Raw genomic sequence first — 24,628 nt, 5'->3', positions numbered from 1 at the left:
ATCTCTCCCATCCTGGACCTCTTCTCTCGCTCGTCCCTAGAGGCCATGAAACAGCTGTTTGGCAAAATGAGATAACCACAGGCGTCTTTTTGAGAAGTTAATTACTGTGAAATCCTAGGAGGTAACTTAAGCCAAGTCTAAAGCTCAAGGCAAAAGGAAGGGAATACAATTGTTCGCCAGCACATTCGATACATAACGTTTAATGCCTCATAAAAAGATGGTAAACACTGTCTTGCTCAGCTGCAGTTAAAAGAAAACTTCAACTTAGTGCATTCAGGGAGTTATTTTGTTAAATTAACTGTTTGCAGTGTACACTAAAACCCTTTTCCCAGAAACATTAGCAGGTACATGTGGGATTTTTAAACATGGGAAACCCTGTTGAAAACAGAGGATAGAGTCCTTTACAAATCTCTGTTGAATTTATTATCTCCGCCAGGACAATCATGCGTTATAGTTCGCGTGTCAACATGCATCTGTGAGTGAGTGTGCAACCTCTGTGTCTGTCCACAGCTAATCTCGTATTCTGCTGCAGCAAACTGGATAACATTTTGGGTGGCCAGTTATGGCTGCATGCTCAAATAAATGTTGTGTTTGCGGTGACTTACACTTTCTCAAAGTACCCTATATTGCCTGTTTTATTCTGCCATTGACTACCTGCTGACTCTAGGGGCTGCTAGTGATAACACAGCTGAGTGCATCGCGGAACCCCAGCCACTACTCTCTGCCCAGAGACATAGTAGGTGAAACCCATAGACTCTATGTCGATTGGTCGGTGCAAACGCACTTAGCAGACATCTGCACCGTCTAGTTCATTATATATTAACTTCAAAGTATGTCGCATAGCAATGCATAGAAAAAAGGGTGAAAATTAGCTTGTCCACCCAGGTGTCAACCGGTGTGTCTGAGACGGTCAGGTTGATAGAGCCCTGCCTGATAATAGTTTAATATTCACAGCATCCTTCAGGCCTAACAAAGGCCAAACAAAGTAGTTCCTTCCTTATTAGATATTTGCACTAAATGATTTCTTTATATATTTTGGAATCTGCATTATTATTCATGTTTGAATTGACTTACATTCTCTTTCTTCCCTGCCTTTTGCTGCTGCATTGCTGTGTCTATTGGATAACCTTTTAAAGAGCGAACTTTAAACAAAACTGAACATATTTTTGGCCTCCAGAGGTTTAAATTTTTCACCTTGCTTCAGTGATGTAGAAGCGTACTCCAGGGTGTGGTCAGTACACTGCGACATTAATTTTGGGTGTGGTTACAGGAGCAACAGAGCAAACTTCAGTGATGCTTTATGTCGACCAGAGAGGGCAGTGTAGGATTCTCTTATGTGTTCACATTAAGTTTACATCAAGTCACAAATACATGATACTGTATGACATTTTAGTCAAATTGAGGAAGCTAAACACATCATAGTGTGACACCGCACACAATACACCCTACACCCTTTTCTTCCCCAGTCCAAGCAGTTCTTCTCCCCCAGTGTTCTCTCACATACAAATGGTTTTGATGACTGAGCTTTTCGCCTACAGGAAAGGAGTTTTGCACCGTGACTATGGGTAAACCCCTTGGCTTGCCATGTGATACTCTGGCTCTTTGGAAAATGACTCACATCCTTGTGAAAGATATGACAACACATTTATAACATCCATCAGGAGTTGTGGTTTGCATTTTGATGCAATTTGATTGAATAATTATTTGAACTCTCCTCTCCTCTGAAGTCATTTTTCACTCATTACTCAACGACGGCGCATGTAATCCGATCAAAGGGTAATTCAATCAAAACACTGTTTCATTATACATCTGTGGCATCCTCAGGAATGGGAATGCTTAGTCATGAATATGCAATGCCTTATAGACACATGATCTGACTGCACAGATGCAGAGGGAATGATGAGAAGGAGACGCTCTACTGTTCATTTTTTTGTAATTGCTTTTCTTCATGACCCCTGGCTGTCTTCTAATGGCCTCCCCTGTGATTTTCCTTTTATTGCTGAGTTTTATTCTTTGTGACATATCTTCTTGGTGTCTTTGACAGCTTTGGCTGGCTCGTGACTTGTGAACCATTGCTGATCTGTGCCTCTAAAGCCCATTGAGGAACTTTATCTGATTTTAGGTAAATACATTTGAAATGATGTGACTGTTGGAAAAGCTGGCTTTCAGGGCCAGTGTGAAGCATTTTATGGGATCTATTAGCAGAAATGCAATATAATAATCATAAATATGCTTTCATCCGTGTATAATCAACTGAAACTGAGAAGTGTTAGCTCAGAATGAGCTCTTCATATCTACATAAGGAGCGGGTCCTCCTTACTCAGTCAGCCATGTTTGTACAGTATCCCAGAACGGACAAACCACAAAGACTCTAGAAAGAGAGTTTTTACTTTAACCTTAAGGCCACCGCAGATCTCCGACCTGTTTGTGAAACTGTGGTGACCTGAGCCGCAGGTTGCAAAATCATGGTACGGCCAACTCTCCGCCTGACCTCCGTTGCGAGGCGAGCAGCGTTACCACAGTTTTATACTCGGCAGCTCAAGTTACGGGAGTGTTGGCGAGGGAGGAGTGGGTGGAGGGGTATTAATTTGGTTGCTATCTGCAACCACACCACTAAATGCCAACAAATCCTACACATTGTTAGATTGATTGTTTTTCTTTGTCCTACATCATTTTTTGAAATACTGTAGTCTGAGGGCGTAGACTAGTATCAGTGGTGAAAATGTGTCAGAGAGGCAGCAGATTTTTGTGGTGAAGAATCAACATCTCTTATTAACATGCTAACATTGAAATATGGTGCTGGAATCTTCTGTAAAATGTTCAAGGTGTTTTGGTTAATGTTTCTACATTAAAAAAAATATAGTTTCTACCTCAGATTAACACATAACATTTAGACAACTTCAAATTCAGTTACTAAAATCCCTCTGATTAGCCAACTCTGCAGCATTTGAACAGCTCAGGTAAATGATCAGGTTTATATAATTTGATTTAATTAGTAATGTTTGGTATGTAACGTCATAAAGCAAATAACAATTATCCATTGGTAGAAATACTGTACCGCGGTGGCCAAAAACACCACAAAACATCTAATGCAGTTCAGGGCGTATTTCTTTACTTTGTAGACCCAGGCTAGTTGCTTCCCCTTACTCCCAGTATTTATGCTAAGCTAGGCTAACCTTGCCCTGACTTCTACATATCACACCCACAGACATCAGACTAGTTTCAAACTTTTCATCTCACGCTGGGAAAGAAAGCAAATATGCCCCCCCCTCCCCCCGAATGTTGAAATATATTTTTAGACTGTTACAGCATCACCAAACTTCATACCAAATATGCTTCACAGCAAAACACAACAGTAAATCTCGTCCCATAGCATGCCGTATGAATTATAATACTGTTCACATTCCTTTCCAAAGGATACCAGCATCATTCTTTTACAATTCAATGGTGCAGCCTGCCAAAGGGCACTGTGACTCAAACAAGCACCATGTTTTCACTCGATCCAAGTTGAGTCACTGTGAGCATCCACCCATCCCTGAGAGAGCAACCACACACTGAGGAAAGTGACAGCTAGTGAGCCACAAAGAGACCCCAGCTATCAGGAATTCATGTGAATCCAATCCATCTTTAAACCCTGCGGGTCTTTACAAAGGATTTATTCAGAGCTGTCATCCAGGGATTGTCTCACTCTCAGAGCAAAAGGTATTCATCCTTGAATCTGCACCAGTTATGTGATTGAGAGACTCATTTCTCACAGTCAAAGCACATCTTGAGATGATATCTTGCCCCGCAGCAGTTGAAGGTTGTGAGCATGCAAACTTTTTAGGGAGCAACAAGTGGTTCAGTGTCATGAGAAAGTTGAGCATATGCTGCACAGGAGACACTGTGATCACAATGTTACAATTGTTAATGTTCCTCCCAGAGCTGCAGGGACGGTGTGACTCAGATAACTCAAAAACTCCATCAACACAATGATTGTTATTCAGCTGCAGGCTTCCTGTTATGCTTCAGATGGAAGAGAACACGATCTCTTTCTTTTTCTGTCTCTCAGTTGATCCTCTCTGTATTTCTGATGGTATCAGAGGTCAGATGTTAAACTCTTCCAGCCAGGCAGAGGTGGTCTGACCACACGACACACGCTTGAACGAGTCTATCAGCATACCAGTAAGATCACTTCTGACCATAATAAGCACCCAGCGGACCACAAATTGTCCCCTTCAGCCCTTCTGATGATGAAATGATCTTCAGTTCTCTGGTCCAGACCAATTATCTCCACTGTACCGCAGGGGAGTTCGGTGTGGGGGATGCTAATGATGGGTGTCGGAATTTCTGAGTCACGTCTTCTCAAATGGATCAGGCAGCATTGAAAATCTGTTTCTTTTTATGCACTATTTCTTATATGTGCGCTTTTAAAAATCATTATTAATATTCTACATTTTACAGATGAACTACATTTTGCCGGGTACATGATAGGACACAGGAGTGTATCTCCACTGAATTTTTGACTGCATTATGTTTGTTTCCCCAAAACAAAATCGGGGAAAGGGCAGCACTCTAGTGGTAAACATGACCGAGGCCACGTTCAGACCGACTTGAGCTCTGATAGCAATAACGCTGCCATTTCATTAATTTGAAAAAGGCCGGTCCAGTGCCACAACAGGGGTGCTAATCAAGACCCCAGGAAGAGCGGCAGCCTTTGAAGTACATTTTACATAGTGACCAAACGGTGGCATTACAATTTCCAAGTTGGTCACGTGATGCCATGGGGCCCAATTATCTGTATGCTTCCATGGTACCAATGCAGAGGGCTAAGACAAAAAAAAAAAAGCATCTAAAAAGTTGAACCTTGTTTTAACTTTTGCTGCCTGCAGGATGCTGCGTCGGCCGACATGTTACTTGAGCTACATGCTAACGTCAGCATGGCACCACGCACATGACAATGCCAACATGCCGATGTTTAGCACGTCATGTTTGCCTTGTTCAACTTGTTGGTTTAGCTTTCCATTATGCCCATGTTTATAATTAGAGTTAAAGCTGGTGGGAATATCATTACGATTTTTGGTCATAAACTAAAGTATCGGACAAAAAGTCAAAGAATCACTAAAGTGAAGGGTGGCATGAATGTCTGAACCAAATGTCAGGCCCATCCGTCTAATAGTTGTAGATATATTTCTGTCTGGACCAAAGTGGTGGACCATTGCCATTCAAAGAGCCAGGTTTTAGGGTATTATTTTTCTTTGGCGTTTTTCTCCAGAATTTGTATTGTTATTGGGGAAATAAACCAGACCATCGACACATTTCAGGCATCCAGTACGCAGCTTGCAGTAGAATTTGTTTTAGAAGGTTGCTGTTAACAGTCCTCCCAAGAATAAAGTCATTCTGATGACGCGTTTGTTTTGAATCTGCTATGAGAAGAAGCAGAAGTGCTTCCAGAAGTTACGTGGCCCTGGATGGTTTTGGATATTTGTCTCATGAATCACAACATGATGATGATGGACGTTTCCAGAGTAATAAACACAATGAACTCAGCTGATGTTTGGCTTTAGCTTAATGTTGTAATGTCAGTTTGTGGGAGGTAGATGGACCAAACTTAAGACAGACATCAGGCTGAAGCCAGGAACATCAGCTCTACATGAGATAATGTTATGATTATAACAGAGAACCCAAAACATCATCAGATGCAGGTTTCCTGTTATACTCTCATATATAAGTGACGGAATAATCTCAGTTTTCTGTGTCTTTATTATGTATTCTGTAGTACAGCTATGTTGCAAGATGTGTTAAAGGAGCGAAAATATAATCATATTGGAGTTTTGGTATAAAAAAAACACCCACAATAAGTTGATCATGATGAATTTCCGTTATTGGAATAATCTCGGCTACCCTCACACGAGTGGCTTGAAGAAGCTCTCTTGCTTGCCATCAGAAGAGAAGTGATAGATAGAGCCTGACTTTGAAAAATACTTAAAAACAAAAATATATAGAACAGACTTACACAATGTTGCTTTTTATTTATTTATTTATTTATTCATGATTCAGGATTATCTTATTAGTTTGTTTGTTTTTTCACTAAAATACAGTGTCCTACCTGTGATGCAATGAAACATATTTGTTTCTTAAATAAATGCATTTTAAACTGTCAGTATATGTTTTAGTGCCATTTTAAGAGTTTTTAAGTAAAATGTACAATATTTGCTTCTGAGTATAAAGTAGCAGAAAATACAAATACTCAAGTGAAGTACCTTATAATTGAACAGTAGTTGAGTAAATGTACTGAGCTTCTTTATATCACTGCTGTATTTCATCTCTACTGTATGTAGCCATAAAGCTGCCTGAAGTAACAGGCAAACAAACACAAAGCTCGTTACTGTTTGTACATCAGACAAACATCTCGCTGTCACCATCGCTGTCACCATCATTTGACCTCTCTTCCACCCATGAAACAACTGTTGCCATAGAAACCCTTAACCGGGGCACAATCACTGACGAGCAGGAAGTGTGGAGCATTTTGGGTTAATGAGAGCTTCCGTGTGGGAAGGGGTGTGTTCCCAGCAGGAGGGAGACCTCTGCGTCATTCTGACAAAGGGGGTTTCCATGTTTTATGACAGTGGGAATATTGTTCCAGGCTATTTTATTTTTTCCTGTCTGGGCTCTGTATAGTTTCCACAGTCTATTGTGTTTGATACCTTAAAATATTTCCAGACACCATAGTGTGTCTTAACAAGGTACGTCATTTGGCCTCTTTAAACCCATTCTTTCTTTCATAAAGTAGGAAAAACACACCTGATTGTGGGGTCATTTTAAGTTCAATGCTATTTATTGTCACATGCACAACAATTAAAGAGAAGCAGCCGTTGGCAATGCAATCTTAGACCGCATAAGACATAAAATATTGCAAGTTTAAAAAAAGAATAAAATACAACAAATATAAAATAATATCAATATTATATTTTATATAAGCCTATGTTATATTTTTTACTTGCTCAAGTATGTCAACTAATTTGAGAGAGTCATTTTGCTCAAACTGACCTTTCTTCTCCTGTTTCATTTCTGGTTCTTGACACTTCTATCTGACTCAGTGTAACTGCAGTGGAAATGAGAGGAGTTTTCCAAATAGCGAAATGATGATTCGCTAATAAAAACAGAATTTTTAGACAGTTTTTGACAAAGATGGATGCAGCTCGTCTCTTATGGGATACAGATGTAATCCAACATTTCCTGATTGCGGTTTTTATACACCGTCTCGAAATGGCCTGCAGCCAGTTTGGCTCGACTTCAGGTCAGTGAATGGTTATGTTACGTGCTGATCTTGGACCTGCGCTGCAGTCCACAAACACACACAGATACACATACAGCACAGCCTGTCTCTGCTGTAGTTGTGAGGACATGGTGTATTTAAAAGTGTTCCGTGTTGAATTATGTAAACACTATACCTTCATAACTCCTATCTGGGAAGCAGAACAAGCTATGAACTCAACATTATTATAGCCTCATAAAGTTGATTGAAAACAGCTCTGAGTAGCAGTAAGCACTAAAACGGCAAAGCTGTGCCCTGTTAAATCAAAACAATGAGCTGAAAGACACTAAAAAGCTCCGTAGAGGTGAGGGGAACTGCAGTCGTGTGATGGTTCTGTGGTTGTGTGACTACAAATGTCGCAAACCAACCACAGCAATAGGGATTAGTGCAGCTTTAATCAACCACTTTTAGAAATATCTTTTCCTGCTGTGAGGAATGACCAAAACGTCCTCACAACTTCAAGACTAGGTGCTTGCAAGTATACGCATGAGAGTCCTTGCATCTTGGTTTTGGCAGGTTCTCAACATTATTTCCATCTCTCTTTAGTTTCCCTCCATTCCCAGCTGCTCACATCTATCAAGACTCCATTTGTTAGCAGCAGGCAATTTACGGGCTGGAATGGAGATTGTTCCGTATCCTATTCAAATGCACACACGCACGCACACACACTGCCATTGATTGTGGTGTTTGGGTTCATGCAGAGCAGCAGTGTAATCCGTCATGCTGCTGCAACATCTCCACCATGATCTGCTTGCAGCTGGATCATAATGAAGTCTCTAGAGGTTCCTCCCTGGTATCTGCCAAACTGTTGCATAAAACGAAAATATTTCCGCCTTGTGCTGTCAGACTGGAACTGAGGCTGCAGCTCGCTGGGACCTGAGATCAGGAGACACCCTCTGTCTCAGTTAATAAAGGAACAGAACAAGTGCTGAGGGATCGGAGACAATGAACTGAAGTTGATTAATAAGTGATGACACCGGGACTGGCCTGCATGCAATTCACTGTTACTGTGACTGGCATAGTGCGTGTGTGAATGTGTGCACGTTTACGAGCTTTCAAGGCTTTGCTTGTGAACTTTATCGTCACCCTTGTACTGTTTTCTATAAAGGCTATAAATTGTTTTCATGCTGCTTGTTTTTAGCTGGGTGGCTAACATTAGCCGTTAGCCTCCAGGAACATCCTGCGTGTTGTTCATAGTCTGAGGGTGTGTGAACTCTGCAGCTTTGAGCTCACTGTTGATGGTCAGTAGGGGTGGAAAGTAACTTAATAATTACTGTATTTAGTTAGGCTAAAATTTTGAGTTGCTGCAAATCAAATTTCCCTTGTCTGATAAAGTACTGAAATGAACATATACCACGAAACAGAGTACAAATGAGTATGAAATAAAAAGACGGTGTCTTTACAGTGTTTTTAGCTCATATTTTTGGGGGAAAGATGACAAATTTGGAGGAACTGTAATGAAGTAATGAAGTGGCAGAGGGCAACTACTTCTCTAATCTCTATAAACAGATTCTGCATTCACATGTAGAATCTGTAGGCAAACGGGACAAGATTGTTGTCTGGGAAGTGTTCTGGTTTGTGTTAGTGTTGACCAATCACGTTGGAGCAGGCTTTGGTTAATGCAGGTATACGGTCCGTCATACGGGAAGTCTTGGACGGGATATCTGCTGGCTTCACCGGAACTCAAGAAATAAAACCCCATGACCCCAGAGGCTTATCTGTAATCAGGCCAATGGGTTTAGAGGTTGTATTTTCGCTCTTTCTCCTCCTTTCTTTCTCTCCATCACTCAATCACGCTCTCTCCATCTTCCCGTGTCTACTGACTGTGCTCTGAGTGACCCTGCTAGCATAGTTTGACCATAAACGGGCATGAGAGAGGGTTGGACTCTAAGAAACACACAAACACAACACATAGATGTGCACATGTACGTATACCTACAAAGACACACAACAGAAAAAAAAGACTAATGTTAGTTCGGAGTAGTTTGAAGTGCAAACTCCACCTGCTCCTTCTAGCAAATAAATATGTCAAACAACACGCTACAAAGGCAGCTGCAGACTCTGTTTGAGAAGCTTTAGAGCTAATTTATCTTCCGCTTTACATAGATCTCATTAAGCTCAGCTATAATTGCAGCTCACTGGCTGAGCAGTTTTAAGTCCTGTGAAGCAACTGTTTCTAATGACATTGTACAGTACAATTTAACAGCATCGTGCCACAAAACCACAGCAAGCGCTTCGGCACATCCATAGTGACCTCCCTGCAGCAGCTGTGTCTTCATGCTCATAACTGAAGAAATGTGTGTTGCGTTACGGTGGACAGGATATAACACTGTGGGACGGGCAAACACAAATGGATAGATGAAAGTACGATGGGATAAATATGTGGAGAAGTGGCGGTGAAGGAAAGGAAGTCATCTAGAAGGACATTAATCAAAGTCTCAACCAAAAATGTGAAGAGAAGGAGGAAGGCTGATCCTATAGCTGTTTAGAGAAAAAGCAAAATGTGCATAAAAGAGGAGAAGGGGAGTTCTGTGCGAACCATTAGGATGTACCTTATGATCGGAAAGAGGAAAAGGAAAGGAGGAGGCTTCTAAAGAACAGTACAAGTATAATTTCGTCAGGAAATAACATATTCTGACATGCAGAGTGTGTGACATGGCATGCCCTCTGGTTTCGTGAGACTGTGTATGCATGTGAGAGTGTGTGTGTTTGTGTGTGTGTGTGTGTGTGTGTGTGCACTCACGCGTTAAAATGTTGGACAAGCTGTTAAGGGCTTAAGGGAGCAGGCGTGGTTTTTTCTGGTCTCTCGCCTGCACTGGTTTCATCGCAGGAAACAGCTTTTGGTTCTCAGTTGTGCTGAAAGTCACTCTAATCAATAACATATCTCTCTTTTGTCATCAATTCTTTCTGATATCTGATTAGATTTTTTTGTCAGTGAGAAAAAGTGATTGCAAACCTCAACTCATAGCTGCTCATTCCGTTTTAAAAAGTCCCAACAGTGGACAACGTTGTCAATAAAGAGCTGTAATCCTGCTCGTTCAGTTGTATCGAACTAACAGCCTTGCTTGTTTTTACATTCACTTTGCGACAACACAACAAGTGACCCCTTGACACCAGACGAATGATAATTGTCAAAGAATCAATTTACATTTTTATTTTGTCAAAACAGCATCATTAAGCAAAATGAAAAGAAATGTTTGATGAAACCAGTTGAATTCAATTTAATATGGCAGGCAGCCACGGGCCGTCGTCTTTGCTGACCTTTTATATTTATTCATTTATTTTTTCAAACGCCTCTATAGGCTTCCCCTGGTAACCCTGTGTTTAATGTCACAACTCTATGAATCGCTGTAATTCCCTCGGGCAAAGTCTGCAGAAATGCGGATTTACGGAAAGTGTGCGTAATGGGCCCAAAATGTCTGCGAGAAAACCCTTGTGAATTTATTTGACATTGAGAAAGCCCTAATCCCTCACAAACTTTTAAAAAATACATTTTGTTCGAACACCACCCTGTTTTATTATACACCATACGTGTATTTTCCAACAGTATGTTTTCACCTTCAACATTAAGAGAAAAGGCGGTCACGATGAGGACTAACCTATATCTGCCTAATGTAATGCAATCTTGGGTATTGTTTGCTGTGGTTGCTGGAGTGTAAACGTCCCCAAATCCAGTAAGGGGCAGGCAGGAGACAGCTGCTAACATTACCCTACACTCCGATCCCTCTCACACAATGGGACAATATAACACCCTGGATGTGCTTGTCCTGAACAATACTTTTTTTTTTAACATAACCTGTAACTTTGCACTCAAGATCACCACGTTCAACATGTGGAGACATACAGTAACTGCACCTCCACTATGTTCACCAGCTAGTTCCTAACTTTGCCATTTGGTGCTTTGGTGGGCAGCTGTGGCTCAGGGGAAAGAGCGGGTCGTCCTTTAACAACAAAGTAGATGGTTTGATCCCTAGCTCCTGCTGACTACATGTGTTTTTGAGTGAAGCACCAAGTTGTTCCCTGCAGGCTCTTAATAACAGCCTACTGCACCTAATGCTTATGGTGGGTTAAATAAAGGTCAAATGTAATGTATGTACCTGTATGTACTTTCTTTGTACAGTGGGTTCATCAGGGCATTTTTAATCAAAACAAGGAGTCAAGATTTATGAGAGCAATGAGAGTGAACCAAACAGTAAAGTTGTGGGATGTAAAACTAAAACCAGTGAGTTGAGGGAAATGCAGAGTAATTATCTATGGGTTAGCCACTTTGGACAGCACGTTTCACATTACGTAAAATAATTTGATCCATGATGTTGACCAGTGTTGAAGTGTAATCATTTAGACTCAGAGCATCACACAGTATTCAGGGTAAAAGTGTCTGAACTACATGAACATAGAAAGACCTTTTTGTTCTCCTGCTTACTTCATTTGAACCCTCTTCGTCCTTTATATTACATATAGGTTTACTTACAGCCGACATACACACAGTGTCGTTCCCCATTAGAGTATACAGCTGATCATGTGCTGGTTGTCCCTCAAAGACGCAGCCCGCCTGCTCTCACGATGTGTTTGGCTCATGGGGATTGTGCTCGGGTCATTGTGGGCAGGGTGGGAACATGTGGATCTGAAATGAAGCTCGGACACTAGCTGTCAAAAAGCCAACCGCATTCTGCCTGCCAGTAAAACTAGGATGAATATCCATTGGATCTGCTGGCCCTGGGAAACACACACACACACACACACACACACACAAGCGCACACACTAAAGAGAAAGGCGGAGGAAAGAGAGAGGGAAACAGAGGGTGTTCACTATGTTTCACAAGTTTCCTTAATTTCAAAGATTTTATCCTGAGGAAATAAATTCACATTAGAGCCAAATATATGAGGACACTTTTGTGCTGATGCAGAGCAAATTTGCTCAGCCTCACATAACCCCCTCCATATTCCATCAGTCATCATGTGCGTGACAAACAGTATAAGTATGTTGTCGTTGGTCTCATGCTGTCTGCTTCTCACGGGTGAGCATAGATACCCCATGAGGCAGTGTCCTCCACCCCTCTTATTAGAACCCCTCAATGCTCTCCAGTGGCTCGGCTCAGACAACATCACCCCAGTGAGCCTAATCAAAGACAACAATGAGTCCATGGAGATCAGCATTTTGGGATTTATTGTTAGTGCAACTAACTACACAGCAACTCGACAAAAAGATGCCATTCCTGCAGCTCTCTATTGCCGGTCTGATGGACACACATGTCCATCAGACATGTGTGTCCAGCACCAGATATTGATTTCAAGTCCTAAATCCTCAGTATTTAATTCATCACTCAAACCCAAGAAACCACCAGAGAGCAAATAATCCGCACTGGAAAATAAGATTAAAGCATGAGTAGCTTTTGTGACATTTCAACTAATGGTTGTGAATTTATAGGGAATCGTGAACCTAAAAATGAAACACATTTGGCCTCCTTGAGGACAAGCCCGAACACCAGCATGCCAACAAGTTCACTCCCTCAGTTCGTCAAGGGTCGATCTCTTGCAAGTCCAATTGAGTTTTCAGAGTATTGCAACATCACTTCAGGGGAAGTCCATGAGGGTTTTTCAAATCTGTTGTAGAACACACCACAATCCTCTGCAGGGGATGGGTGGGTCCTACACAGACACATTCAAACAGTTGAGGCAGAGGAGAAAAAAGACGTAGGTGAGGGATGTCTCACTCACTAAATTTGGTCTACTGTATGACCATGTGTCTGACGCTTATATGGATTTCCCCATGCATAGCTCATCGGGTAATTGTTTACAAGCTTATACAAATATGTACCCCCCAAGGATAAGTAATGTTTTCAAAGTACTCCTGTGAGTTGCAGTAAGGCTGCAGCAGTAATTTATTGTTCAATAAATAGTTCAATAGCTTCAGGGTGGGTCCTGTTCTCGATCACACATCTCTTTCTCTGAGATACAGAATGCGTTGTGAGGTACAGTATGTTTTCTGCACCACAACACACACTAACACACGTTTTTATCCATACACACAATCTGTCCCTCAGTTTAATCACCCAGAGTGTGTGGGGCAGTTAATTGTGCATCTGTTTTGATACGAAGACCTTCAAAATGCCTCCATGAGCTCATTAAGGGAGATCTGGTTCACAGAGAACTGGGACTACAGCCAGAATAATATTGTCATGATCCTGCAACACATTCATCATCCATAGAAACTCCCCACTGCATGAACCCATCCTCCCATATCAAAGCCACATACCTTCTTTCATCCTCATCTTGTTTTGTTTTCCTCACTTTCTCTTTGCTCCAATTTGTTTTCAAGCTTCTGAGGAAACACACAATGATTTGTAATGTTTTGCGTTTCCTTCCTTTTAACCCTGCAGTCCTCACAAACTTGGGGCCCATGTTGGGGCCCTCTTGCTTTTCATCTCTCTGTAAGTTATGTACTTCTTTGTATGTATGCCTACTGTAGCATATACAACTTCCCCCATCACTTGTCGGGGTCAGACATGGGACAGCTGCCCCTCAAAGTACGTAACGCCCAACAGACAGTCTCTTTACTCCCTTCACCACTGCTGCACTGGTGAAAATCATGAATTTTCAAAGTATCAGAATCTTAAAAAAAACAACAGTTTTTCCTCAATCCTTTGGCTCATTCTTTTTGAAACAGTCAACATTCTCTAAACTCTAAGTCTCACAACTGTTTCATGTGACATCACTCTACTGCAGGTCTGCAAAAGGTACCCACAACATTTTGTTTCAGGTCTCAAAACCTAGTTATTGTGTCAGTAAATTGGCGACCAAATTGAAAAGTTGTTTTGTCACCGCGTTACTTTAGTGTCACGACAGCTGACAGAAATTCATCTCCTTTTTTTGGTAGTGATATTGTATAGCTAAGAAATATAATTATGTTCATTTTTATTTTACTTTTAGCAGTTTTACAACCAGGAAATATAGTTTCAGTGTAGCTTGTTTTTGTTTCGTTTCAGTTTTACTTTACTTTAACCTCGGTGAGTCATTTTTTTTCTCCATGGCAGTTCTAAAGGTTTACTGGGAAATAATGCTTGAATGTACTGTTTACAAAGTACTAAAATGCATTGACTTCTACCTACATGCTAACTACCGTAGCTAGGTAGTGATTAACTTCTACCAACTTGTCTCCAATTATAAACTTAACCAAATAAGAACCCGAGTAGAGCTTTGTTCATGGGGGTCGGGTCAAGTCAGTCTTATTTTTATGACCCAAAATTACAAATTTATCTCAAGGGACGTGCGCTTGGGTGTTGCTAAATAACAGACGTAGCATTGCTAGTTGATTGCTCAGTAGTTGTTAGGATGCTGCGGTTATTTCTTAGGTGTTTGGTACTACTAGATGCTGTGAGTGTCACTAAATTGATGCTTGGTGGTTGCTATGGTGTTCAGGGGGGTTGGTTGGGTATCTAGGCCATAGCGGGGACAGTATACCTACACTAATACCTGTATTTTGCAAACACAAACTAGAGGTTCAGTACAGATCTTTACACCAAATCTTCAAAGTGAACAGATCTTTGAACTGAATATAATGCTGCGTTCCTTTTACCTCAGAAGTCTGAGCTTGGAATGACGTCACACCGAAGTTGGTGGCATTCCAGTAAAACAAGTCGGAAAACTTAATGGTCTTTGCTCCAGCCATGTTAGCCATTGTTAGGGATACCGGTTGATTACATTGTATTACCGGTATTTTGCAGATACAAACAACGTAGCAACATGTCTGCAGATAGAAGTTGGACAGCACTGTGTTCGTCTGATCTATTTAGAAACAAATTAGACAGAATTGCTCATGAACGGTATTCACCACAGCTTTTGTTCTGTAGATGCCGCACGCGGAGCGGCCATCTTGGGTTTTGAGGTCGCGTTTGCCTGACTTCAGGCTGCGGTCCAGTTGAAATTTCTGGGAGCTGGGAACTCAGAAATTTCAAAATAACAAAAACAACTATATTCTAGGGAAAATAAAAGTACAGCAAACAAGAACTCTGCCCAACAAAAGGAGAATAAATCTCACATTAACACAGCCGATTAAAGTATATGCTTCACATGCTTAACGTATCATTTAAATCTTTAGTGACTTTCACATGATGAGGCACAAGGATTGAGGTCTTGTTTAGGTTCTGAGGTATTGATGTTCAAGTTGTAGCTGCTGTAGGCTACACTGATCATCAGATCATGAATTGTGAGCCAGAGAGGTATTGAGAGTCCTTCCAGATGTGGGTCTCTCCACAGTTGGTGGTCCTCCTCTTACACTGGCAGCAGCTCCTGTACTGTGCCAGTTTATCTACCAGGAGCTCCCCAGCAGAACTGACCACAGGGAGACAGAAGAAAGCATGAATGATGTCAGCCATGATGTATCTTTTAGGTTGGTGAGTAAGTGTGTTGAACTGTTTACTTATGATTATATAAGTAGATGTAAATGCATGCTGACAGAGGTGATCCCACATCCACAGACCTCAGGAAGCGCCTCTCCTCTTCCTCTCGCTGGTGTTTGAGCTTTGCACTGCGACTCCACTCGTCCTCCAGGGACTTACTGATGTCCCGCTTCTTCTCAAAGCGATTGATGTGGTCCACTATAAACCTGGACAGGAAACATAGACAAACTGCAATAGTTTCTTCATGCTCATTGTTTTCCATTTCTTTCATTCGTCCCTTCCTTTACTCACTCCATTTTGTTGTGTTTGAGAACTTCTCTCTCTTTATCCAGCTGTTCATGATGATTGTGCAGTTCTTCTTTCTTCCGCTGAGTGGCAGCACTGAAATTTACTCGGAAGAGCTGCCAGTAGAAACAAACTTTTAATTGTACAACAATGACATTGATTATTTATGACATCTTCATGAGGCCATCAATTTAACAATGAGGTTTATGGCAGCGATAGGAAACAGCGTTAACCTTCTGTGCCCTCTCTCGGCCTTCTGCGTTGTTGGCTGCTGTCGCACAGCGGTTGAACCCGGAGTTGTCAGCTTGGCACTCTGGAGGATCTGTGCACTTCTTATCTCCCACCTAAAGGACAGAACAGACACATTTTTATTGGACGGTGGCCATTGAGCAGACTATGACTTTCTGCCCCACTAAGTCAAAACTAAGTCAAATACAAAAAATTGTTTCTGGCACCCTTTGTTGATACTCCAGAAAATATTGTGAAATTCTGTAAACCAAGTTCTCCCTGAAATAAAAAAAAAATGTGACTTTAATTTTGAAATAGAGGCCTACACAACTATCTGCATATGCTAAACATAGGACACAAGCATAATTTCGGTCCATAAAAAGAACAACTGGTTAGGACGCAAGCCTCTCCCCAGATTTAGCATTGCACTGCTGTAACACTGCTGCAGAACCAGAGATTATTTTTTTTATTCCATGCATTCCTCTTCCTTGTCAAAACCTGCCGCCTACATTAACCACAATGCAACTCAGGTGTGTTACGCTAGTAACAGCTAATGCAGCCTCCCGCTGCCTCAAGCAGAGATTAGAAGTGGGCTACAGCAGTCTGGTAAGATCTTTTCATCGCAACTCCACTCCTCCAGATAAAAAAAAAATTCACTTCAACAACGACTCCGACGACTCAAATTACATCGCTTAAGGTAATTTATCAGACTTGACACAGCTCCCTCTGGAGCCATAAAAAACTATATACACCTTTTAAAGAAATGACGTACCGATTCTTTATTACCAAAGAAACTTAAATGATTTTGTTGTGAGTGAGTTGGAAAAATATGATCTCTGTTAAAAGTCTTACAAGTAAGGTACACTTGTTATATAAATCCAGTAATTGAATAATACGTTGTTGTTAAGAGCATGTAGGAATCAGGGCTGGTTTATTTAAGTGAAAGTTTAACGACATGGTGTAACTCTGACATCTTCTTGAGGTGCAATAAAGGCGGCAGCCTCTGGTTCTGTAAAGTGAAGCCAGTTAGGAAGTACCTTAAACCTGCATTCTTTCTAACGGCCACCAGGGGACGACTGCTCTGGTTGCAAAAAGAATCGTATGGAAGTCTATGAGGAAATTACTTCTCACTTGATTTACTACCTCAGTAAACATTGTAAACATAGGTTTATGGTCTACTACTTACTTCTAATGTTAACTTGAAGGCTATTTTTTTTATATATTCTCTAAGCAATACAATAACTGAACTGAATAACTGCTATTTTACTCACTTTTCCTCACCATATTGTCACTGGTGATCATTATGTGTAAAGCTTGGTTTACAAACAAAGTATTTCCTTGCCTGCATGTCCAGAGCCTTCTTGTAATGTGTAGTTCTCTCGTGTTTCTGCTGGAGCTGCTGAGCCTTCTGCAAAGCTACCCTAGAACACACACACCAGGTTACACACTTGCTACCACAACAGATGGTTATTTGAACTTCCCGAGCAGTGCTGCTGTTACTCACTCCTGGACCAGCTGCACATGGTCTAGATGCTCCATGAGCCAACGGTTCTGCTGGTCTCGAGCCTCGTGTTGCCGCCGGGTGTCTATCTGGCTCTGAAGCTCGTTCATGTAACGATGTTGCTGGATCCTCCTGGCAGGGGTGAAGGGCCGAGCCGGGAAGACGAATGAAGTCTAAACACATTTTAACAAGCCAATGTTACACTAAAAGGATACAGTGAGCTGTTAAGTGTGATTTCATGTATTAAAGTAATACTCCTTAACATTTTCATAAACTCAAACCCTATTTTTGACACAATTTATGTTCAAATTTCTTTCTGCAATAACCTTTCAATGTATTTACATTCTGAACATGATCATTCACCAAAAATGTGAATACTAAACAAGACATTTTCACCCCTTTTACTTTGACCTGCTGTTGTGTGGAAAACTATTTGCGCCGTATACAGTTTGTTTGGCTGCAATGTAAACAACTGGCTGAGTGTTACCTACCAGGACTGAAATCTTACAACTTTAATATCAAGTTCTACTCACAGGGAAGAGAGGGCAGCAAGTCTTCTCTCTCTTCTCCGACATTTGCAGGTTGAATGTAGCAACCTGCTTTGCATGCTTACGTTGCTCATTCAGCTTCTCCTGCCAGACGAACACACGAAAACACGAAAACACGAGCCTTGTATCATCATGTTGACTGAAACAGCAAAGACATTGAGAGCATGATACTCACCAGGGTAAAAAGCTAACTTTTTCAGAGGGCAGTTTTATTGATCCATGAAACAATATTGGCAAAAACATCATGCAAAGCACATCAAGTTGTTTCATTTTGAATTTTAATATCCCTCTCCCCCAGTGCTGTAAAGAGGATGAAGCTGCTTTCTCAGCTCTCTGGCCCACAACCAGTCTGGAACCACCCTTAACACCTCAATTGTTGAGATGTTTTTTATTGTTTATGTTGTTATTGCGTGTTTTACTCTTTTTTTGACACAATGGTATGAGTTTACTTCTGCCCTCGGCCTTGTGAAACCAACAGTTTTCCACATCTTCAATCAGTGGGTTGTTTTCTGATCCCAATTTCTTTCTTTCTCAGAAACCACAAAAAAAATCCCCAGAGCACTCACAAATCACCTTCAATAACCCGCAGCAGATGGTATGAAATAGACCATAAACTAATGTTTACAATGTTTACTGAGGTAATAAATCAAGTGAGAAGTAGGGTCATTTTCTCATAGACTTCAATACAATCTGACTTAACTAGAGTGCTTATCCCGGAGCTGTATTAGTCTGCTTCATAAACAGCGTCGAGAGGAAAGAGGAGAAAAACCGGAGGGAAATTACAAAAAAGGACAGGAGTTGAGCTGATCAAAAACACTCAAGGAGACAACACATTCCAACAGATACTGTCTATGCGTCTGTTTCTAGCTAGCCTACAGCTAACGTTTGCGCAGTCAAATTTGTGCTTTCTTTTTTGTCCGAACACACACTTATCACAGAAAAACACTTAAACACACTAAGGGCACACATGCATACACACACCTGTTCTTCGTCCATGTACTGCTTGTCTCTCTGTTGTTCTCTAAGCAGTAAGAGTTTCTCCTGAGCTCGCTCCTCTGCCTGCTGCTGCTCCCTCAGGTAGACTGGAACATTTCTTTGGGCCCGCTGCATACACAGGTAGCACAGTTCCTACGATGACAAGACAGTAATAGCAATTATACACAGTTAATAATCAGTAATGTAAACATAGTTATATACACGCTGTCTAATTTAAATACTTTGTAGGTAATGTATTGCTTAGGTTCAACCAGTGCAATATTATACTCAAACAATCATATCAATAAAATGTAATTCTCTATGAATAACATCTAATTTTGGTCTCACTTTCCAATCGCGCCAAGAAGAAAGTGAATCTACCTCTATGAAAGCCAGATTGGATCTACACGTACAAACCTACAGTACACACCTGTCCAGCACGAGTGTGGCCAGTGCAGCTAACGGTCACGCGAGGCTTCTCCAGTTTGGGGGGGAACTCTGGTGGTGTGACGGAGGTGGTGGGCCTGGGAGATGAAACGGATTCTTTAACATACTGTTCAGCGAAGAGAGCGACTCCCTGGTGTGTGTGTGTGTGTGCAGTATGGTGTTATCTTATTACAGGAAAGTGACCAGTACGATTCCCTGCGTAATAAATTTAAATTATTCTCAAAGTATTGTTTTGGAGTTTAAATGTCTGCATGAACATGTCAATCTGAGGGCTGTCCTCGACCAAAGAACTTCTTAGTCGACTAACAAAACAATTTTGCCAACTAATCGATTAGTTGATTTAATCGACAGATCTGTCGACACATTATTTGTCAGATCCTTCCTGGGTTGTTACTAAAACAGAAAAAGAGATGTACTGTTGAGAGAATTTCTATTGAAACCGAATAAATAAACTTATACAGTGTTTAAATTAATACCTATTAAAAGGACCATAACTTTTGAGTTAAAGCAGAAAAAATTACTTCATCATAGTTTAATCGCAAAATAATTGTTGAACAGCTTGAATTGAACAGCTGTTGTATTTGTATGAAGTTTCACATGGGGCCTTGTTGCATCATGGACATGTGTTTGAGGTGTGAAGAGTGCTCGAGCTGTTTCTGAGGATATCATAACAGAATCAGTGGCTCTAAAGTCCTCCTGTTATCTGTAGTGACTCTGAAATTCAGCTGACACTTGCAGGTGCACGGACGGTGTTCATGGACTTGCAACAAGATAAAAATAACAGGGATATCGTTTGTGATCACAGTCTGTCCCGTTCTCAATTTAAGAAGAGAGTGCGTGTGTGCGTGTGTGCGTGTGTGTGTGTGTGTGTGTGTGTGTGTGTGTGTGTGTGTGCTCTGACAGTGAAGGTGAGGTGATGACAGAGGAGGAATCTGTCCCACAGGTAGTTGTGCATCATTGATGGAGGTGGAAGCTGCCTCCGGGCTGTAACAATATAAGACCACCACAGAGCTCTCAGCTCACACTGACTCATCTACCTGCAAACAAGAGCTCTGTGCTCTGCAAACTGAACCTTTCCATAGACTGTGTGTGCTTGTCTGTCTGTGTCTTTGTGTGTGTTGTACTTGTCTGTGGCCTCCATGGGGGGTTTTGGATTCAGTTCTTCAGACAGGCTGACAGCTTTCATCTTGGCAGGCTGCAGTGGCTGATGGGATTTAGATTGTCTCTGTTGGGGAACTTCTGCAGAGACACACAACACTCTGAGTGGGTTCACTGTTACTATAACTGCACTTCATATGACAGCACCAGCTCTATAGTTATTAATTCTAGACTTAACCTCTGCTACATAATTAGTTTTTTTGATAAGAGATGGGTTTCAATATCCAGCAGTCATTTTTTTCCAAGAAGTCTCAAGTCTCTTGTGGTTGTAATGAGCCAGTCTGCTCAGAATAGATATAGTATAAGGAACTCAAAGCATGTACTCTAGCATCCTGTCTTTATCTATTTAAAACATCAACATTAGTTGTTTGGTATATGTTCGCTTTTACCAGCAATGCAGTATGAAAATAGCATACAATAAAAACTTTCCTTTTAAGTAAATATCTACATTTTGCCCAAGTCCCACAGTGAAACTTTAACAGAAGACAGTTATAAGAGATTTTTAAATCAAATCCTTTGCATTAGATTGGCTCGCTTAAAAGTGGGTCATTAGACTCATTAAGCTTCAACTCAGAGTCTTGTATAATCCAGCTGTTTATCAGAGCTGTCCATTCATAAACATTGGCTATCGTACACCACATTGAAAGTAACAGCTTGAGTAATTTTGGATAAGGTGAGAACCGGTGCTCCAGCTCATCCTGCTGGTGCAACCAGTTCATCAAGTGCAACGACACTCAGCATAAAGACTGGAAGCAGCAGCAACTCATCTGTATGTACAAAAACCTCCTCGAGTCATAACCAGACAACCAGCCAAGACTCCAGAAAGTCACTGCTGCAAAAAATAAATACTTTGGCACTCCCTTTTTTTGTACAGATTAAATATGCAAGATATAAAGTGTAAATTTGTGAGTTTAGGAATGCAGTAGGTGGATTTTATTATGTTTGTGCAGCTGTCCCCCCTTCTTCCAGTCTTTATGCTAAGCTAAGCTAAGCTAATTGGCCGTTTTCTGTAGCCACATATTTAACAGAGTCAACATTTCCGCAAGAAATCCAATAAGTCTTATTTCCCAAAATGACCTCCAAACACATGGATATATGATAAATGTGAATTTACATAATTTCCACATCATGTTTGTTTCAGCTGCTACAGCTACTGTAGCTCCAGCCTTAACAGTGAGGAACACATATCGTTTTCCTTTGCTGCAAGATTTGAAAGGATTTGGATTTGATCCAATGTTTAATTTAGATTCATTAGAGCGCTGTCAAACCCCAAATTGTCAGCCTTGTGCCAAAAGCGCTTTCACCTCCTGCATTCCTCTGGTCTGGAGCTGGTGACAAGCACCATACGTCTTTGTCCCCAGCTTTGTTGTCTGGCTGAGGAGAGCAGACAGTTGGCAGGGTGATGGGGTTGGCAGTCTGTGGCCTCTGAAGCCTGGACAGGCCACCAGACAGCAAAGAGACACTGCTCCCAGGTCTCTGCAGGGACAAGAGTACAGATGATCTGTCCCAATGCATACACATTCATTGTGCACCATAACATGCAAACACACATGTATGTCTTTATACTCACCTTGTTAAAGGCTGACAGCAGCTGACCAGTTCCATCCATAGCATTAATAAAACCTCTGTTGAACTTCATCCGCACCTTTGAATAACATCAGACGAGATTACATTTAGCAGAAAACCAGTGGTCATAGTCCCAGACTTAGAAATATACAGTAGATGAGCAGGCGAGCCACCTTGTTGTTCTTGAAGGACAAAACTCCAATTCCCTGGAAGGTGAGGAATATGTTTTGTTCAGAGGCCAAAGCCCTGAAGAGGAGAAGAAGAGTTTCTCTAACGCAGCCCTCCACTACGTCTCGAATGAAAGGAGTCTCTTGTGACACAGCTGCAAAGTTCAGCTGCACCACTGGTAGGTGTGTTGCTGTGAAGGACACACACACAAACCTATATTATGATATTACAATACCTATTTTAAATACTTATATATCACTCACAAGAAGCTGATTGAAAAGTAACGTTTCCGGGTTCTTAAATTCTCCTGATCTGTGAAGCTATATTTGATTTCAATTTCTCCATCTTTTTGTTGTTTTTCAGATGAGTTTGTGGTGACATAAATCCTGAGAAGGAATTTCTTCAAATCAAATAGGTGCTCACCTGCAGCCAGTGGCCTGACCTGCTTTAAACCCAGAGACTGGACAAGTTTCCCAGCCAAGAGGAAGATGGGTCGTTGGATGATTGTGTAATTGTTTCCTATGTCCAACTTCTGCTGAGAGAAGGTGAAGGTCCCCAGTCCGGTCAGGTGGACCCCCTGTTGGATCAATCAATTATGGATGGACAGATAGATAGATGGATAGATGAATAGATGGATGGATATATGGATAGGTCTAACCTTTTGTAAGGTCATCTGACGTTCAATGTAGGCAGATATGTCAGCCCAAATACATTGTATATCTGAAAAACACAAACAAACATGAAGTTTGGTTATATGGCGACATGGAGACGCCTGCACACTTTATTCGCAGTGTATACACCGAACTAGCAGTTGAATAAACAGTTTATCACGCTCACTCCGGTATAAAAAAAACAAGAAGTTTTTGTCTGACCGTTTTCTGAGAGCTGGGAGAGAGTCGGTAAAGTCCGCCCGTCCGCTTCTGACAGCAGCCGCAGAATGTCCGTCATGTCTGTTAAACTATTTGAAAAATCATCACAGGATGAAGTTTTTAGAAACGTCTCTCTATAAGGTCCGTCTTCTACCTGATGAGCTGCCACTGCCAGAGATTAAGACGAGCACTCGAGAGCAGCGGTTGCCCGGAGCGATGCCCCCGCACGGCACGCACAGGTCCGGGTTTCCAGTGCAGCGGAGAGACACAACGACAACAAAGCAGTTCAAGTTTCATCTTGTAGTTGTCAGCATTATAATGTTGGACACACGTATTTGAAAGCCGGAAAAAGTCATATACATGAGGGTGCACTGGCCACAGTCAACTAGCCTGTTTATTTCAATATATAATTTCTTAATAATAATAATAATAATAATAATAATAAAATAGGCTATCCATGCAGGTTTCACCTTTGACAGCCTTATTGTTTACTAATCAATGCGATTTGAAGAATCGTTTTGAAAAAGCATTTAGATCTCAATGTTGGTAAATACAATTTACAAAAAATATGGTTTAATAGTCAACTGAATGAACAAATAATTAATTCAATTAAATAATTGATTACAAATAGAAGGGTGGGGTTTTGCATTTTGGGGAACTTGGACTCAGTTCAATCAAATCAATTTTATTAGTACTTCCCAAAATTACAAAAATATACAAGGACAGCCTCCTAAAAAACGGGTTCAGGCTTCGAGTGCAATCATTTGAACAATGTGTTTACGGGAAGTTGTGGAGCAGCCGCCAAACACTGACAAGACTTTAACCCCTCCAGCACACTTACCATATTCAGAAATTGAAATACATAAATTAGGTCCGTTACTAAAGTCAACACAGATATAGCTACATGTATATTGTAAGTGCTTATTACAGACAGCCCATGTAGCCTACTATAAATAGCTATGAGCTATTTAAAATGTTATTACTCAGAGGCATATCAGAAGGAATTTCAATGACATGTTTATGCTCCAGCTCCTCTTTCATTTTCATTTCATTTTAAGGAGAAGCTAAATGATTCCACAGAACACCGAGACGTTTCTGAGAGGACAATTGTGGATCCCTGATGTAAGGTGTTTTTATCATGATGGAGAAAATACTGATGATTCTGATCCTCCTCACGTCACTGACAG

The 24,628-nt window shown here is 41.1% G+C and overlaps 2 protein-coding genes across 2 annotated transcripts in view; one reads left to right on the top strand and one right to left on the bottom strand.

Moving 5' to 3' along the window:
- Positions 1-24,628, top strand: part of LOC116382732 (interleukin-18 receptor 1-like) — a 36,821-nt gene that overhangs the window by 5,067 nt on the left and 7,126 nt on the right. The window contains exon 1 of the mRNA XM_031845987.1: positions 1-24,628. This exon is cut by the window's left edge and continues 5,067 nt beyond it. Coding sequence (XP_031701847.1) covers positions 24,580-24,628 — 49 coding nt within the window. The 5' untranslated portion in view covers positions 1-24,579.
- On the bottom strand, positions 9,016-23,658 carry LOC116382735 (coiled-coil domain-containing protein 81). Its single transcript, XM_031845991.1, has 16 exons — positions 23,445-23,658; positions 23,231-23,292; positions 22,996-23,149; positions 22,578-22,762; positions 22,409-22,483; positions 22,143-22,314; positions 20,805-20,919; positions 19,664-19,757; positions 19,240-19,386; positions 18,244-18,342; positions 17,714-17,883; positions 17,552-17,630; positions 16,215-16,325; positions 15,988-16,097; positions 15,777-15,902; positions 9,016-15,628 (listed from the first exon to the last, which is right to left on the bottom strand). Exons 1-16 carry the CDS (start codon positions 23,518-23,520, stop codon positions 15,490-15,492), a joined length of 1,914 nt encoding a protein of 637 aa, XP_031701851.1. The 5' UTR covers positions 23,521-23,658; the 3' UTR covers positions 9,016-15,489.

Source organism: Anarrhichthys ocellatus, unplaced genomic scaffold (assembly GCF_004355925.1).
Source record: "Anarrhichthys ocellatus isolate YVR2014 unplaced genomic scaffold, GSC_Weel_1.0 scaffold6, whole genome shotgun sequence".
Lineage (NCBI taxonomy): Eukaryota > Metazoa > Chordata > Actinopteri > Perciformes > Anarhichadidae > Anarrhichthys > Anarrhichthys ocellatus.
This window is presented reverse-complemented; position numbering and strand designations above follow the sequence as displayed.